The following is a 15,639-nucleotide window of genomic DNA, read 5'->3' as shown; positions in this document are numbered from 1 at the left end:
GCCAAGTGCATTGACCTGACTTTGTTTCTGCCCACAAAAACCCAGAGCAAAGGAGTTCTTCAGCCCCAGACTCACACCATGCAGTACTGCCTCACACAGCACTGTGCCAGCAGCACAGCCCACGCACTGCCGAAAGGGCTCAAGAGCAGACAAAAGGCTTCCCATAGAATGGTTTGGGTTGGAAGGGACCTTAAAGATCCTTTGGTGCACTCCCCTTTTTGATTAATTAGGCCTTCTGTCGTGGTTTAGGGCTGGGCTGGCCACTAAATCCTGGACAGACACTCTCTATCAACCCCTCTCTCCTCCCCAGAAGGGAAGAGAAAGGAGAATAAGAGAGAGAGACTTTACGGATTTGAAAATAAAACTAACAGATTTAATGAAACAGTAATACTGATACTACAGGATAATAATGTAAATAGGAAAATAATGAAATATATACAGATATGTACTAATATATTTACAAAACCAATATAAAATCCACTCCCCACCCTCTCCAATGACAAATACGTCACCAGAGGCTCTGTAGAGCAGGGCACTGGAAAAGTCCCAGTGTGGACCCAGCAGCAGTGGGAGCTGATGCAGGAACACAGGGACCAGGATCAGAAGCAGACGAACCAGCAGCATCTGCTTGGACCTCGGCCATTGCAGGATTGGAGCAGGAAGAAAGGGTCTGAGGCAGACAGAAGGATCCAAGACAGAAGGGTCGAGACCCTGGTGATCCCTCGGCTTTATATCAAGTATGCCGTGTGTGGGATGGAATACCTCGTTGGTCAGTTTTGGGCCCGCTCCTCCCCGTAGGTGCAGATACAGCCCACCGTAGGTGCAGACACGGCACCCATGGTGAGACAGTGGCCTTGTGATGATCATTTGTAGCAGCACATCCTGGAAAACCATGCTGCTGGTTCCAGCAAGTTCAGTCACTTAGAAGAAGCTGACCTGAAAAGTAAAATCACTAAATAGAAAATTAGTTCTATTTAGCTCAAACTAGGACACCTTCCAACTGGACCCATTTACTTCTCTACCACATGACTGGGCCAGAGAGTGACTCTGACACTTCATATTCATGTTACATCCTATACTGCAGCACATCTCCAGACTCCTGTGGTGCAAACAGCTCCTCACTCAGCATGCAGGAAAGCATATCAGGCATGGGACACACACCATCACTCTGCAAATGCAAATTCAACAGCCCTTGATGTTATGGATTAGCAACAGAGAAAGCCTGTGTTACACGAAGAGGAAGATTCTTCAAATTGAAAATGTAAATGTACTTTCACCAAATGAAGAGCATTTATCTTGGCTAGAAATTTTGATTTAACTGAAAGTGTATCCAATTCAGTTATTCCATTATTTCAGAATAAAATATGAGAAAAGTGAAGGTTAATGAATCAAAGTAATGAATTATAACTGAGCCAGGGAAAATTCTTCCAGCACCAAGGCACCATCCCTAGCAACAGACTCATCTTTTCTTTTTCTTCCTTCTCCAGCTAAACTCCATGCCTTCGTGTCCTACACAAAGTCAAATTCAACACTCTTCTACGTACTGGTCCTGTCTTCAGCCTCTTTAATGCGGAACCTATCCTTGCGTATCCTTGCAACCTAAATTCTTCTTGCATAAGCAGCTACTCACCAGTGAGACCTGAGGGAGCTCTGGTTCTGTACGCACTCAACAATGTACCCTGGCCTGTGTTTTCCTTGTCTTGACAATGGCTGAAATTAGCTCTACTCTTCGTGAAACTAAGTACACTCCAGGGAAAGGTTTGGCTGTTTTTAGTTTGCTGAATTCATATTGAAAGCTGGCCCTCAGACAGATAACAAACTGACTATAGGACATTGCTTTTAAATGTCAGTGTTTATGGTTAGGTGTTAGTCTCTGGTCCAGGGACCAGGATTTTAGGAGCTATTCCAGCAGCTCCTAATCCAAGCGGCATGTCTCCCATAGGGGACTGCCCTGTGTGGATGCCACAAACACCTTATTCAGGTCTAAACTCCTCTGTTTGGCCTATAACCCTCCATTAGCTTATTTAAGTCTTGATATAGTGCCTGCTAAACGTAATAAGAGTTTTTTCATTAGTCCCTGTGGGTCTTTTACTACAGGTCCCAATATGTGGTCTCCTATCTTGTCTTCTGCTGAAGAGCAAAGGCCAGTGCAGACCATGTAACACTCTGCTGGGCATCTGCCAGAGAGAAGACAGCAGCGTGACTAAGACAGAATGGAAAGCAAGCACTTGAATTCGGCCTTTAAGCTCTTAAATCAGTGAGATGAAGATGGGGCAGCTAAAAATACAGTTCAATAGAGGAAAAAAAAGTATGTCTACATGTGAGTAATGGAATAAGGCATCATAAACAACTCCCAAGATAAGCTGATGCTTGTGAGAAAGGTTGAACCGATCCCAGCAGGTGACAATATAGAGACCTATAAACCTGAATTTAGGTACCTATTATTGTTGGCTGATGGATAATTTTAAACTGGAAATATGGGTTAAGCAGCAGAGGTAACTTAATCATTGAAGCAGCTTCCTAGATGTGGCGAATCATTATGAAGTTGAATCTTGAGGTAACTTGCAACTTCTTGGGAAGCCAGTGTCCTCCAATGTCGTCTTGCTCTTCTTGAAGTCACACTTTAAAACAAGAGTTGCTTGATTTCTATTAAATATGGTATAGCTGAGCAGAAAGTCAAAATCGGGTAAAATGCTATGACAAGGCTCAGTGTTTCCTTGTGGTGTTCAGATCTATGACTCCAAGGTTGGATGGGGCTTTGAGCAGCCTGGTCCAGTGGGAACTGTCCCTGCCTATTGCAGAGGGGTTGCACTGGATGAGCTTTAAGGTCCCTCCCGACTCAACCCATTCCATGACCCTGTGACAGCACAAGGTGCCAGGAGCACATGAGGAGGGATTGTGCTCATGGAGACACGAGAACCAGCTGTGCAGAGTGTGGATTTTATTCTTTTTTGTTCTAAAATAACATGTGGTGAGCAATAACGTGTGGTAGAGAGAATAAACAGTAAGAGGCATTGTAATGAACTGTCTTTTTTCTTTTTTTCCGATTGAATTTTACCGAAAGGTCAGAACATCAACATGGAAAACCGTGTTGATGCCATGATAAAAAGCAAGGGGGAAAGAAAGCAAATAAAGCAAAATCCACTGAGCAAAGCTGGGAAGAAAGTCTGCAAAGCTGTTGGGTACATCACTGGAGACATGAAGGCATTTGGAGCCTGGCTAAAAGGTAAAGCTACTTCAAGATGACTAATCAGGGGTTTCCAAAAAAGAATTGCATCAAATTAGTGACAACTGACATATCAGTAATGTGATTCAAGTTAGAGTAGTGCAGAAACTACCTCTGCCCTGATTTATTTCTGTTCTGTAGGGAGGGAAAAATCAGCTTTGCGCAGAGATCCACACACTGCTTAAATCTTGAGGATGACTGAGATGACATTTACCTCCCAACATGCCATGTACAAAGCGAATTTAGTCCCACAGAACATAGCCCAGGATGGTTATTCTGTGTTCTGCCATTCTTCATAACGCTCCCTGTCCTTTCAGCTGAGCAGTTTCTGTCAAGCCTAATGCCACTGTGAAGTTAAATTACACATAGGTAGGTGTGTTTGGTCCCCATAATAAATCAACAATGGGATACACACACGAATTGCCATCTGATACACAGACATCATAAATTAGCCGGTTCATATGAATCCGGTCCAGGGTACTTTATGGCACGGGACTCTGGCAACCACACAGTTCATCTCAGCTTTCCAGCTGTAAGACTTCAGTGTAGACCATAATAAATCCCAGTCAGGTTTTACAGTCTTGTTGATTCTATTCTTCAGTTGTGCTGCCAAGTTGCGCTGCCAAAACTCTTCCTGAGTTTCAAACAAACCATCCCAAATCAGTATCATCTGCATATTTTGGTTTTGTTTTGTTTTTAATTATTTAATTTGATCTCTTACAGATAAACCTCTCATAATCCAGTTTATTGACTGGGTGCTGCGTGGGATATCCCAGGTGATGTTTGTCAACAATCCCCTCAGTGGGCTGATGGTGGTTGGTGGCTTCCTGGTGCAGAACCCATGGTGGACACTCACCGGCTGTTTAGGAACAGTTGTCTCAACTTTAACAGCACTTATTTTGGGCCAGGACAGGTAAATCCATTCTTTTCCCCTTCAAAACCAGACTGTCACTTCAGCACCGACTTATGTATTAAATATAAGTTACATGGATGGAAAGCGTAGATCTAGTCATCACTGGTTACATATCTGATCTGGTAGGACCAAATAGATCTTCCCACCAGCTGCATCTGGTGTACAGGGACATTGGATGTAACTGCAGAAGGGGCAGTTGCTGAGAGGACATGGGACTCAAGTGAAACTGAAGGTCGGTGCATGAGCCTTGGCAGGTCACCATCACACAGAGTCAAAACTGCATGGGGATTGACAGGGTCATTCTAGCAAAACACCCTGAGAGGAGAAGATGGTCAAACATTGAAACAGGCTTCCCAGGGATGAGGTGGAGTCCCCATCCCTGAAGGTGTTCAAGAAGCACGTGGATGTGGCACTTCAGTTCATGGTTTAGTGCTCATGGTGGGATTGAGTTGATGGTTGGACTTGATGATCTTAGAGGTGTCTTTCAACTTTAATGATTCTGTGATTCCATCATTTCAAGTTAGTTGTTTCCTTCACACAGATCAGCCATAGCAGCAGGCCTGTATGGCTATAACGGGGTCTTGGTGGGATTGCTCATGGCCATCTTCTCTGCTAAGGGAGACTACCACTGGTGGCTTCTACTGCCGGTAGCACTGGTGTCCATGACATGGTAAGTTGGATAACTCTCCTGCTTCTTATTCCAGCCCCACATATAGCACATATGTGCTACTAAATCTGTATCATTATTTGCACTTTTAAACCTCACTAATCTGGAAACAAATAAAACACCTACATAATCATGAATAAACCCAATAGGGAAAAAAAATCTGATGGTGGATCATGTGTAACTCAATGTCCTAAATGTGAGCCACATTGCTGTTATGAGTCACTTTATTACTATTTCAAGAGGAAGATTATTTTCACCATTCCCTACCACCACCAACCGCAATTGTTTCATCTATTCAAGCCACCATATAAAAATGTCATAAAAATTCACTTCTTCAAGCACAGAAGCTGTTCGGTGGTCCAAAGACATGATGGTAGATGATAATGAAAACAAATAACTAATAATACTTTACTCATATGTGTGACACCATCATCTGCTAGGTATCTGGACAGTGAAAATTTTTAAAACTGGTCTTTGGTCCCCAGAAGTCTAGTTGGAGATCGCTAAAATGACACATATCACCTCTCTGCCTGAAGTACATGTAGTGCTATACTCACTTTAATAAGCACAACTTTGATGTCTGCCTTTATTTCTATCCATAAGCTTGAACAAGGACACACAGCCACCTTCACAGTTCACTCAGACCCAGCACAGGAGTCCTAAAATTAGTTCACCTCGAGTACTGAGAAAAAAAAAAACAAACCCAAAACAAAAGTGAACACTGAGACTGAGCTGGGGAATAACTTCATTAAATTACTGGGTCCTCCACGTGAGGGGAGGATCTTGTCTCCTTCATGATCGTGAAATTCATCACGTACCTTATTGCGCAACCTGCCAGGAATCTGTACATTGCTTACTGCCTTGGGAAGGGTAGGAAATTTACTGAATGACCCCAGCATATCTCTGATTTTATCAAAGGACTGGGAAACTTACATAGCTTTAGAAAAAAAAAAAAAAAAGAGTGAATATCCTACAGTTAGGTCTTTTGGGGTTTTTTGGTTGGTTTTTTTTTCTTTTGCCTAGCTGACAAGATCCTAGTGAGACCATTTCATTCTTCTTTCAGTCCTGTTTTCACCAGTGCTTTGGGGTCAGTTTTCTGTAAGTGGGATCTACCTGTTTTCACCTTTCCTTTCAATTTGGCTTTGACCCTCTACCTGGCTGCAACAGGACCACACAACCTCTTCTTCCCAACAACCGTCATCCAGCCTGCAACAGCAACATCAAACATCACCTGGACAGATGCTGAAGTGCCAATGGTAGGATGCCTTAAAGATAACTGCTTTGTGCATTTACAAAGAAAGCCTCTATAGAAGCATATTATCTTCCTTTATGTTACTGCATTAAAGCCTGGCAATACAAAATTGCGTTTATAAGATAGCTATTATCAAAAATGTAAAGGCTTACTCTAGGAACTGACATTTTTGACGGCTTGAAAATGAGAATCTTTTTGTTATATTTCACTTGCAGTTGGATCTAAATGTATATATTATAAACTTCAAAGAGTCTTTAGAATCTAATTACTCATTACTGTGCCTATGCTGATCAGTGTCCCATAGCTAAGGTTGAGCTGACACCACTGGTTCACTCACAGGCTAATTTTAGTTTTCCATGTACAGTGTTTTTAAAATTACATCTGTGTGATTAGAAATGAGCAAGCAGGTATTACTGTGGAAGAATGGTTACAAACTTGGGTGCAGGCACGTGCTCATATATTTTCAGTTAATATTCAAGCGGGACCTCTCTAAAGAAACATTTTTATCTCCTGCATAGTAATAAATATAGATACTGAAGTAAAGCTTTCTTCTATTTTGAGGTGTTCCCAGGGAGTGATTAAGAAAAGTAAGTTAATTGACACTAAATAGCAATCCACACGAGTGACATTTCTTAAGGAATGTTTGCTATGGTGCTTAGTTTTATGGGGACCATAAATGGACTGTTCCACATTGAGGAATGCAACATTTTGAGAAGTGTCCTGAAACCATCTCTAAGCTGGGACTGAGTTGGGCTCTGTTCCACCAACCCAGCAGCTCTCATTCATATTTCCTACGAATCACAAGGGAGTTTCAGGTACATAAGTAGATCAGGAATATAGCCTTACCTGAGTAAAGTAATTCTGGCCAAGCCATTATTGGCCATTTCACTCCTGGATCTGCCCACTCAGGGGCAGAATCACCTACCTGAGTATTTCCATTTACTGGATTCACTGTCACAGTCCATAACAGCATGCAAAAATGGCCGAGTGAGCAGCACATGTAGAGATGATGAGTAAACCCTTTCACAAAAGATGTTTAACTTTGGTATTAGAGCAAAAACCTGGCAGAGGAGCTCATGGCTAGGGAACAAGGCATGAACCGTTTTCACCAAAGGGGAAACCCTGTGGAAATTCCCTGCTGCCTCCCAGGAAGCATTCAGACTTCCACTTACAGACAAGAAAAAGGGACTGCATCCAACAAATGCCAAACACAAACCTGGCCAAGAAAAATAGGTTTTAAAAAAATGAAATTACAAAGCCAATAACAAATTGTCTTTTTTTTCTTTTTTCTTTTTTTTTTTTTCTAAATTCCTGTAGCTTCTGCAATCCATTCCAGTCGGGGTGGGTCAGGTTTATGGCTGTGATAACCCCTGGACTGGGGGAATTTTCCTTATTGCTTTATTTATCTCTTCTCCGCTCATTTGTCTGCATGCAGCAATTGGATCAGCAGTGGGGATGCTGGCAGGTAAGGATTTGACTTGTGTCACAGATTTGTATAATAGCATGGAGACTAAAAGAGGAACTGCAATGAGCAGAGCAATTACAGTCACAAATGTTTCTTCCATTGGAGATAGACTGCTTGAAAATAAATAGATATATATATACATGTTTCTGTTTTAAGAATAATTCTGAGTGACTTCCCCATTCTCGTACCTCATTTTACAATAGTGGACGTCTTCAGAAGAAAGAAGTGTATTTTTGGCTGAAATGCATTTTTATCATGAAATACTTCATTTCTGGGTATATTTTGATTGTTTTAGAAGCAGCTTAATAAAAGCCATGGCCATTAGTCTGAGTGTGCAGGCCTCAGGGATGCATTTAGAGTTCACATGTATGCTCATTCACTCATGCATCTTCTGCTGAAATCGCATGGCCGAATTCAGCTTAGCAGCATCAGCGGAATTCTGTCATGTTTGCATCAGATTAAACTGGATATAGTCCTAGACCATAGCAACACCATGAATAGGAACTTGGTGTACATGTGCAGGCTAGAGCCCTAAAAAGTAGACTTCATGCCATTTCTCAGCTGCTTTTATCTGTTTGGCCAAGGAATGACACATCTTTGCCTTATTTTGCAGCACTGAGCTTAGCAACACCATTTAACAAAATCTACTCTGGCCTATGGGGCTACAACAGCTCCCTCTCGTGCATTGCCATTGGGGGCATGTTCTACGCATTCACCTGGCAGACACATCTGCTGGCAATTGCCTGTGGTACGTACCCTGTTTAACATCTTTATCAATGACCTGGATGAGGGGATTGAGTGCTCCCTCAGCAAGTTTGCAGATGACACTAAGTTGAGAGGGAGTGTTGATCTGCCTGAGGGTAGGAAGGCTCTGCAGAGGGACCTGGATAGGCTGAATCAATGGGCTGAAGCCAATGGTATCAGGTTCAACAAGGCCAAGTGCCGGGTCCTGCACTTTGGTCTCAATAACCCCATGGACGCTGCAGGTTTGGGGACGAGTGGCTGGAGCTGGCAGGCAGAAAAGAACCTGGGGGTGTTGGTGGACAGCAGGATGACCATGAGCCAGCAATGTGCCCTTGCGGCCAAGAAGGCCAACACCATCCTGGGGTGTATTAGAAGGGGTGTGGTGAGTAGGTCGAGAGAGGTTCTCCTGTCCCTCTACTTTGCCCTGGTGAGACCACATCTGCAATATTGTCTCCAGTTCTGGGTCCCGCAGTTCAAAAAGGACAGGAACTGCTGGAGAGAGTCCGGCAGGGCCACAGAGATGCTGGAGGGAGTGGAGCATCTCCTGCTGAGGAGCGGCTGAGGGAGCTGGGTCTCTTTAGCTTGGAGAAGAGAAGACTGAGGGGTGCCCCAATTAATGTTTATAAATTTGTAAAGGGTGAGTGTCAGGAAGAAGAAGCCAGGCTCTGCTCTGGGATGTCCAATGCCAGGACAAGGGGCAGTGGGAGCAAGCTGGAGCATAGGAGGTTCAAGCTGAAGATGAGAACAAAGTTTGTGAGTGTGAGGGTTATGGAGCATGGCCCAGGCTGCCCAGAGAGGTTGTGGAGTGTCCTTGTCTGTAGACACCCAAAGCCCTGGCCATGTTCCTGTGTGACTGCTCTGGTGATCCTGCTCTGGCAGGGGTTGCACAAGGGACATTCAAGGTCCCTTGCAATTTCTCACATTCTGTGATTCTGTACCCCATGGATTTTCACTACCACCATGTTTCCTTTCGAAGTGAGACAAGATGCTTTTACACTAGAGGTGGGCTGAAGCCAGATGGCCACCTCTAGTCATGCAGATGGACTTAGGCAAGACGGATGGATGATGGAGCTGGATGTTGGGGCCATTGCTCTAACGTACCTTGACAAAATGAAAGCAAGACTTTCGCTTTCAGCCATGAATTGTGTTCAAAAGAAGAGACGAGATCAGCAGATGCTGATTAAGTAAAGTCTTTGAAATTAGATGCTTAGTTTTAAGGCATTAATTGTGTTTGTTCAGCTTCGCTGGATGAATCATATTGTTTTTTCCAATCATTGATATCAGCTCAAATTCCTTCTTTGGAGAAGGATATATCTAAGATTTGAGAAAACAGGAGCTCAAGATCAGCCTGCACCTGGAGTTGAGCAGTGCAGTTTTCCCAGTCTGTTGAAGTTGATATCAAAGGTGGGAGCTAGACAACACAGAATGATTGGAGAATTATTTATAAGGCAATTACATGTGAAATTTCAATATCACAGTGAGCTGGGAGTGAAACTATTGCTCATTCAGTGCTCATATAAAGAAGATTTACCTCTGCATCTCATTGACTCACTTTCTAGCCCTAGAGGCAGCAAACGCAGGGCTGGAAGGGATATTTTCCTATTTGACTTCATCCATCAAGCTACATGCATTCCACATCAGTGCATTTTTGAAAAGCCTCAGTTTCCGTAGTCAAGTTTTTCATCACTCCAGTTATTTTCCTTGTTTTGCCTTTTCCATCAGCTCCAGGTTGGAGGGGGGGGACACTGCAAAGGAAAGAACTTTGAGAGTGGTTTGTTGAGGCATGGCCATAAACATTGGTTGAGTTAGCCAAGGCAGTGTGAGAGGTTTTTGCCCTTGCAGATGTCCTCCATGAGCAACTGAACTCACCAGGAACTACCTTTCTTTTTCACAGCGCTCTTCAGTGCCTACCTGGGAGCAACAGTGACCAACATGTTGTCTGTTGTAAGTAGCTAAGGTCTTCTTTCCAAAGACAGATTTGAAAACTGTATATTTTCCTGATTTTTGAGGCAAAATACCAAGACTCGAAGAAAATTCAGCCAAAGAGAGAACTGGTCTGGGAGAGGGCACACAGTCTGCCCAAGGGGGTGGTGTGGTGTGGTTTCCACTGAAACAGAGCACTTAAAACCATCATCACTTCTAATCCTCAGAGCTCACATGAACATCCACAGCTCAGTCCTCAACACCTCTGAGATAATTATATGTCTATGCCTAAAGTGACTGAGAAAAGGGCTATGGCCACATGTAAAGAAATCTCAAATTTGGTTTAATTGCTTTGCCCAAGTGTCAAAAGGCAGTCAGCACAGCAGTCCAGGGAAAAGCTGAATGCTTCTGGTACCCCCTCCTGTCTCATCTCCCTCCCCTCCTATCTCATCTCCACCCAAGACCACTGCAGATGCTCAAAGAGAAGGCAGCCTTTTCACCAGAGCTGGAAGATGTGGCAGATTAATGCATAATATCAAGATCTCATAAAGAAATCCTGCCTCCTCTGTGAAAGACCCCATGCAAAGCCAACTCAAGACTTTCTTGAGAAAGCTTGTTCCGAGATGTCTGGCTCTGAGATTTGTTCAAGACCTAGGGGATCAAATGAAAGAAAAACACATAGTAACTGGGTGGTTTGTTTTGTTGGGTTTTTTATTTTGCAGTTTGGAGTGTCATCAGGAACCTGGTCTTTTTGTTTGTCTGCACTGACCTTCCTGTTGAAAACCACAATCAACTCTGCCATCTACAACCTGCCACTCTCCAAAGTCACCTATCCAGAAGCCAACAGAGCTTATTATCTGAAGGTCAACAAACAGCAGAGGCCCTTCTGTGAGTAATAAAGACCCAAGAAGAGAGGCACTTGACAGATTTTAAGGCAAGAGCACAAAGTGTTTCCAAAAAAAATGTTATTTATTTGCTACAAAGCCAAAAGACCAAAATACATACTTTCCGAGTGGAGAGACTTTTTCCATCCCATCCATTTTTTCTGTCCTGATGAGATAGGACTGTGCTGGAAGGACCTTTCCCAAGACAAATCTGTAACAATTTAAAAGCACATATGCCTGAAAAGACACTTGAATTTTAAACAGTGGGGAAATGAGTTAAAAGTTGAAAAGAAAAATCTGTTCAAGAAATCCAAGTCACAGCAATCGGACATAAAGCAATAAAGAGCAGAGTATCTCTCAGCATCTGATGGGACTCCTAATTAATGGCTAAAACCAGCTTATGACTGCAATAGGATAAGTCTTAGGGAGCTTCATAGCAGCAGAGAAGTGGAGTAAAGAGTACTCTTTGCTAAGTAGAAAATAGGTGGTGAAGGATTCTGCCTGGAGGATCACTCAAGCCCTGTGGAGAGCAATGCACATTAGTAATCATCACACATGAGATGGACACAGATAAATTGCAGGCAGCATTTCCAACGCTTCCATTATTGTGGTAAAAATCACAATAGTGGCAGGGAGGAGGTGTTGATCAGACCCAGCTTTTGGATATTTTAGTTTGCACTAGGCTCTACCATTTCATTAAAGAAAAAATGTTTCAGGCCTACCCAGTTGCAGAGCAAAATCATAAACACAAGCAAATGCCAGTGAGAAGAATCTTTTTCTACAAAAAGAAAGTAGTAAGTTTCATGACTTTATGCTAATCTCATTATTTTTCTTATTACTTGAACTTGGTCATGCATTAGCAAAGGAGAGGACAGCAGCAAAGTCATAGCTGTCCCTTTCCTATGCAATAAAATGGCCCATTTCAGTCAGTGCACAAGTAGAACTAATTTGAGCTGATCTTCTTGGCCCCTCTCCCCACATTCTTCCCCTTAGACTCAAACATCAAGCAGCAAAATGGTCCCATCTTGGGAATAGCGCTATTGCAGACTTTTGAAGACGGAAAAAAACCCCATGTCTTTTTATAAAGATCAAAAAGATACCAGTCAAAAAATATTTGGGATGAACTGCTGGCAGTATTTTCTGGTGATGTGTTAGTTTTTCAGATGTTTGACAGTATTTCTGTATGACTGACACTACAGAGATCAGTTGTAAAAATGTACCATTTGCTGTGTTTTACTTGGTAAATATCTACATGAAATTGTGTGAAGGTAATTTTTAAAACAAATATTCATACTTTTTTGAGTTTGATAGAAGTTTTCCTCTGTTTATCATCACTAAGCTCTTCCAAAGATATGCCATCTCTTAAATAAGTACTCTAGGAGACACTGGAAAAGAAAATTATGACATCCGTGTAAGGGGGATATTTAGGAAACTTTGAGCTTCCGCTTTTTGTATTTAGAGCATTGATAACTTATTAAATGTACAAGTGCAAAGTCTGCTTCTGTACGGGAGGCACAGGCAGCCGAAGGCACAGTGCTGTGCCTGCAGAGCTACTGCTGCAGCTGGAAACCTCCTCGAGACCAGAGAAGGACACGTTCCTAGGGCAGATGCTGATGAGTTCCCAGACTGGGTTTAGACAAGGCCAAGTTCTGCCCTGAGGATGCATCTCTCCATTTGTCAAACTGTGAGGGGAAAGCACGGCTTTTGGTGTCTGAGCTGGCATCTCCTCACCCAGGACCGCACACTCCCCAGGGAGGCAGAGCAGCCAACGCAAGAGGCTGAAGGCAAAGGCCAGCTTTTGCCCTCATGTCAAAATCTCGCTTGGGTAAGAGCACACACTTTATAACCAGTGTAAATCAGCAGATTTCCTCCGACTGGTGCCATTCCAGTTGCCGAGCTTGCTGTTGCCGAGCAACAGGGATATTTTGGCAGTACTGTAAAGAAATTGTATGCACAGAAGAGAAAAGCAACAAAAGATGAAGGCCGTGTCTCAGCCATTAGAAAGACTTTGCACATCATTCAGAATTAATTCTTCATTTTATGCTATCGAGAGAATTCATTCTTCCTATCGCCCCATGAAAAATGACAGTTATTTAGTAATTTGACATGTATGTCACTCAGAATATCATGCTTTTTCGTCATTATCATTCCAAAAGCAGTCGTTGCTAACTGGACTAATTTATCTTATTATTGAAACCATTTTGGTTGGGTTTGTTTTTTGGTTGTTTGGGTTTATTTTTCCTTTACATCAAATAAATGCTATTCAAGTCCCAAACTCTTTTTCAAGCACTCTTCTTACATTCTTGTTTTCGGCACACAGATGATAACAGACTCATACGAAATATTTCTGCTGGATAGGAGTTTTGGGGCTCTTTCCTGGGCTACTTCCCTCCCAGATCCAGGATAATACAGTAAAAGAGATGTCACCGCATTTAACATTTATAGTAGTAGTAGCAGTGGTAGTAATAACAACACCAACAATAATAATAAAGACACAAAACCACTTGCAAACAATGACATCTGCTTGGAAAACAGATTTCATCCCAAAGTCAAACTCAAATGAATGTCTCATCATTTCCTAAGCCACTCTCATTGTTTCAGCCTAATGTGCATACTTATCTCCAAGACTCCCAGTTCCACATCAAGCACTGGCCCCAGTCCCATCATTTGGCACTGGGATGACACTTGCCCCACAGTTCATTTGGTGATGCTGAGCTGGGAGAAGGAAATGTTGAGCCCAGGTCACCTGAGGACCAGGCCCAAGAGTTGGTTGCAGAAGTGACTGGGAGGAGTGGCTGACACTCCAGAGGCTCTTCTGCCATTCAGTGAGACCTGGACAGGCTGGAGAGTTGGATGGGGAAAAATTTAATTAACTTTAACAAGGGCAAGTGTAGGGTCTTGCATCTGGGGAAGAACAACCCCACGTTCCAGTATAGGTTGGGTATTGACATGTTGGGGAGCAGCACATGAGAAAGGGACCTGGGAGTGTTGGTGGACAGCAGGATGACCATGAGCCAGCAGCGTGCACTTGCAGCCAACAAGGCCAATGCCATCCTGGGATGGATAAGAAGGGGTGGTTGTAGGGCAGAGAGGTTCTCCTCCCCCTCTGCTCTGCCCTTCTCAGATCACATCTGCAATCTTGTGTCTAGTTCTGCACCTTCATGTCAAGAAGGACAGGAACTGCTTGAAAGAGTCCAGCAGGGCCACAGAGATGTTGGAGGCAGTGGAGCATCTCCTGCTGAGGAGCAGCTGAGGGAGCTGGGACTCTTGAGCTTGGAGAAGAGGAGCCTGAGGGGTGCCCTCATTCCTGGGTCTCAATTTGGAAAGGGCAGTGTCAGGAGGAAGGAGCCAGGCTCTGCTCTGGGGTGGCCAATGCCAGGACAAGGGGCAGTGGGAGCAAGCTGGAGCACAGGAGGTTCAAGCTGAAGATGAGGCCAAAGTTTGTGAGTGTGAGAGTTCTGGAGCATGGCCCAGGCTGCCCAGAGAGGTTGTGGAGTGTCCTTGTGTGGAGACCCCCAAAGCCCTGGCCGTGTTCCTGTGTGACTGCTCTGGTGATCCTGCTCTGGCAGGGGTTGCACTGGGGGAGCTTTCAAGGTCCCTTCCAGCTCCTAATATTCAGTGATACTGTGAAGGAGGACAGAAAGCAGGGGTTATGAGTGCAGCAGATGCTCAAATGTGGGGACACCCAACAATCCAATCTCCTTTATCGGATCCTCCAGGGGTGTTGAGGGTTTTCTTCGGTTTTACCAGGTTGTACATGAAATATAAACAGTATAAATAATGTTTGCGTTAATAATTATGTAATCTTTTGAATCTTGGCATTTAGTTTAAAGGGCAGCATTGACACAGAATTTGGCCATAGCTAGGAACAATTCACCCAATAAGAAAGACACTACCCATGAGGGAGCAGGGCTCTGCCTTCAAAAGAAATACCAATTGTTTCTCCCTCCCTCAGTCTCAACATTATGAAGACCACTGTGGCAAGTTAATTGTTAGTCACAAATAAGCACCTTTCCTGCTCTTTTCTCTTTATCTTGCCATGGAAACCCGCCTTCAGGTGGTATGGCCCTTTTTGTTACCAGCAGTACAGCTTAGTTGTTGAATGAGATGGGGAAACAGTGTAACTCTTAAAGCAAAAACACCCCACCTTAAGACCTTCACTCTGCTTACTCTCAAAGGCACAGATGGAGCAAGGTAACTGGTTTCCCATGCATAGTAATGGGAAGTGTTTAAGCAGGAGCTGGAAGCCTTAATACTTTGTAAAACTGGGCCGGAAGACTTGGGCATGGACCTCTCCATTGGCTGCTGCCCACCCTGATTCCATTATCGTGTCCTTGTCCTACAAATTCAAATACTTAAAACTGTGCAATGAAATCAATCCTGTGTTCAAAACAGAGGCACCCATATAGGAAAACATGGCTCAGTTGCACTCATAACATCAGAGCAATCGCTTCCACTCTTAGGCCCAGTAAGGTCAATGAGATTACGTTTTTGAGTGAAATAAAACCACATGTGCACATGATTAGGAGTTCAAATGCGAACACTTTCTAGGAAAATCTGTATTT

The 15,639-nt window shown here is 43.5% G+C and overlaps 1 protein-coding gene across 1 annotated transcript in view; it reads left to right on the top strand.

Annotated features, from left to right (window-relative positions):
- Positions 1-11,078, top strand: part of SLC14A2 (solute carrier family 14 (urea transporter), member 2) — a gene marked incomplete at its 3' end in the record, with an annotated part of 33,701 nt that extends 22,623 nt beyond the window's left edge. Inside the window, exons 9-16 of the mRNA XM_010191805.1 lie at positions 3,065-3,226; positions 3,950-4,139; positions 4,681-4,809; positions 5,870-6,062; positions 7,376-7,523; positions 8,137-8,271; positions 10,162-10,211; positions 10,913-11,078. Coding sequence (XP_010190107.1) covers positions 3,065-3,226; positions 3,950-4,139; positions 4,681-4,809; positions 5,870-6,062; positions 7,376-7,523; positions 8,137-8,271; positions 10,162-10,211; positions 10,913-11,078 — 1,173 coding nt within the window. The remainder of the gene's footprint in view (positions 1-3,064; positions 3,227-3,949; positions 4,140-4,680; positions 4,810-5,869; positions 6,063-7,375; positions 7,524-8,136; positions 8,272-10,161; positions 10,212-10,912) is intronic.
- Between the last annotated feature and the right edge of the window lie 4,561 nt (positions 11,079-15,639).

Source organism: Mesitornis unicolor, unplaced genomic scaffold (assembly GCF_000695765.1).
Source record: "Mesitornis unicolor isolate BGI_N332 unplaced genomic scaffold, ASM69576v1 scaffold7909, whole genome shotgun sequence".
Taxonomy (NCBI): Eukaryota; Metazoa; Chordata; class Aves; order Mesitornithiformes; family Mesitornithidae; genus Mesitornis; species Mesitornis unicolor.
This window is presented reverse-complemented; position numbering and strand designations above follow the sequence as displayed.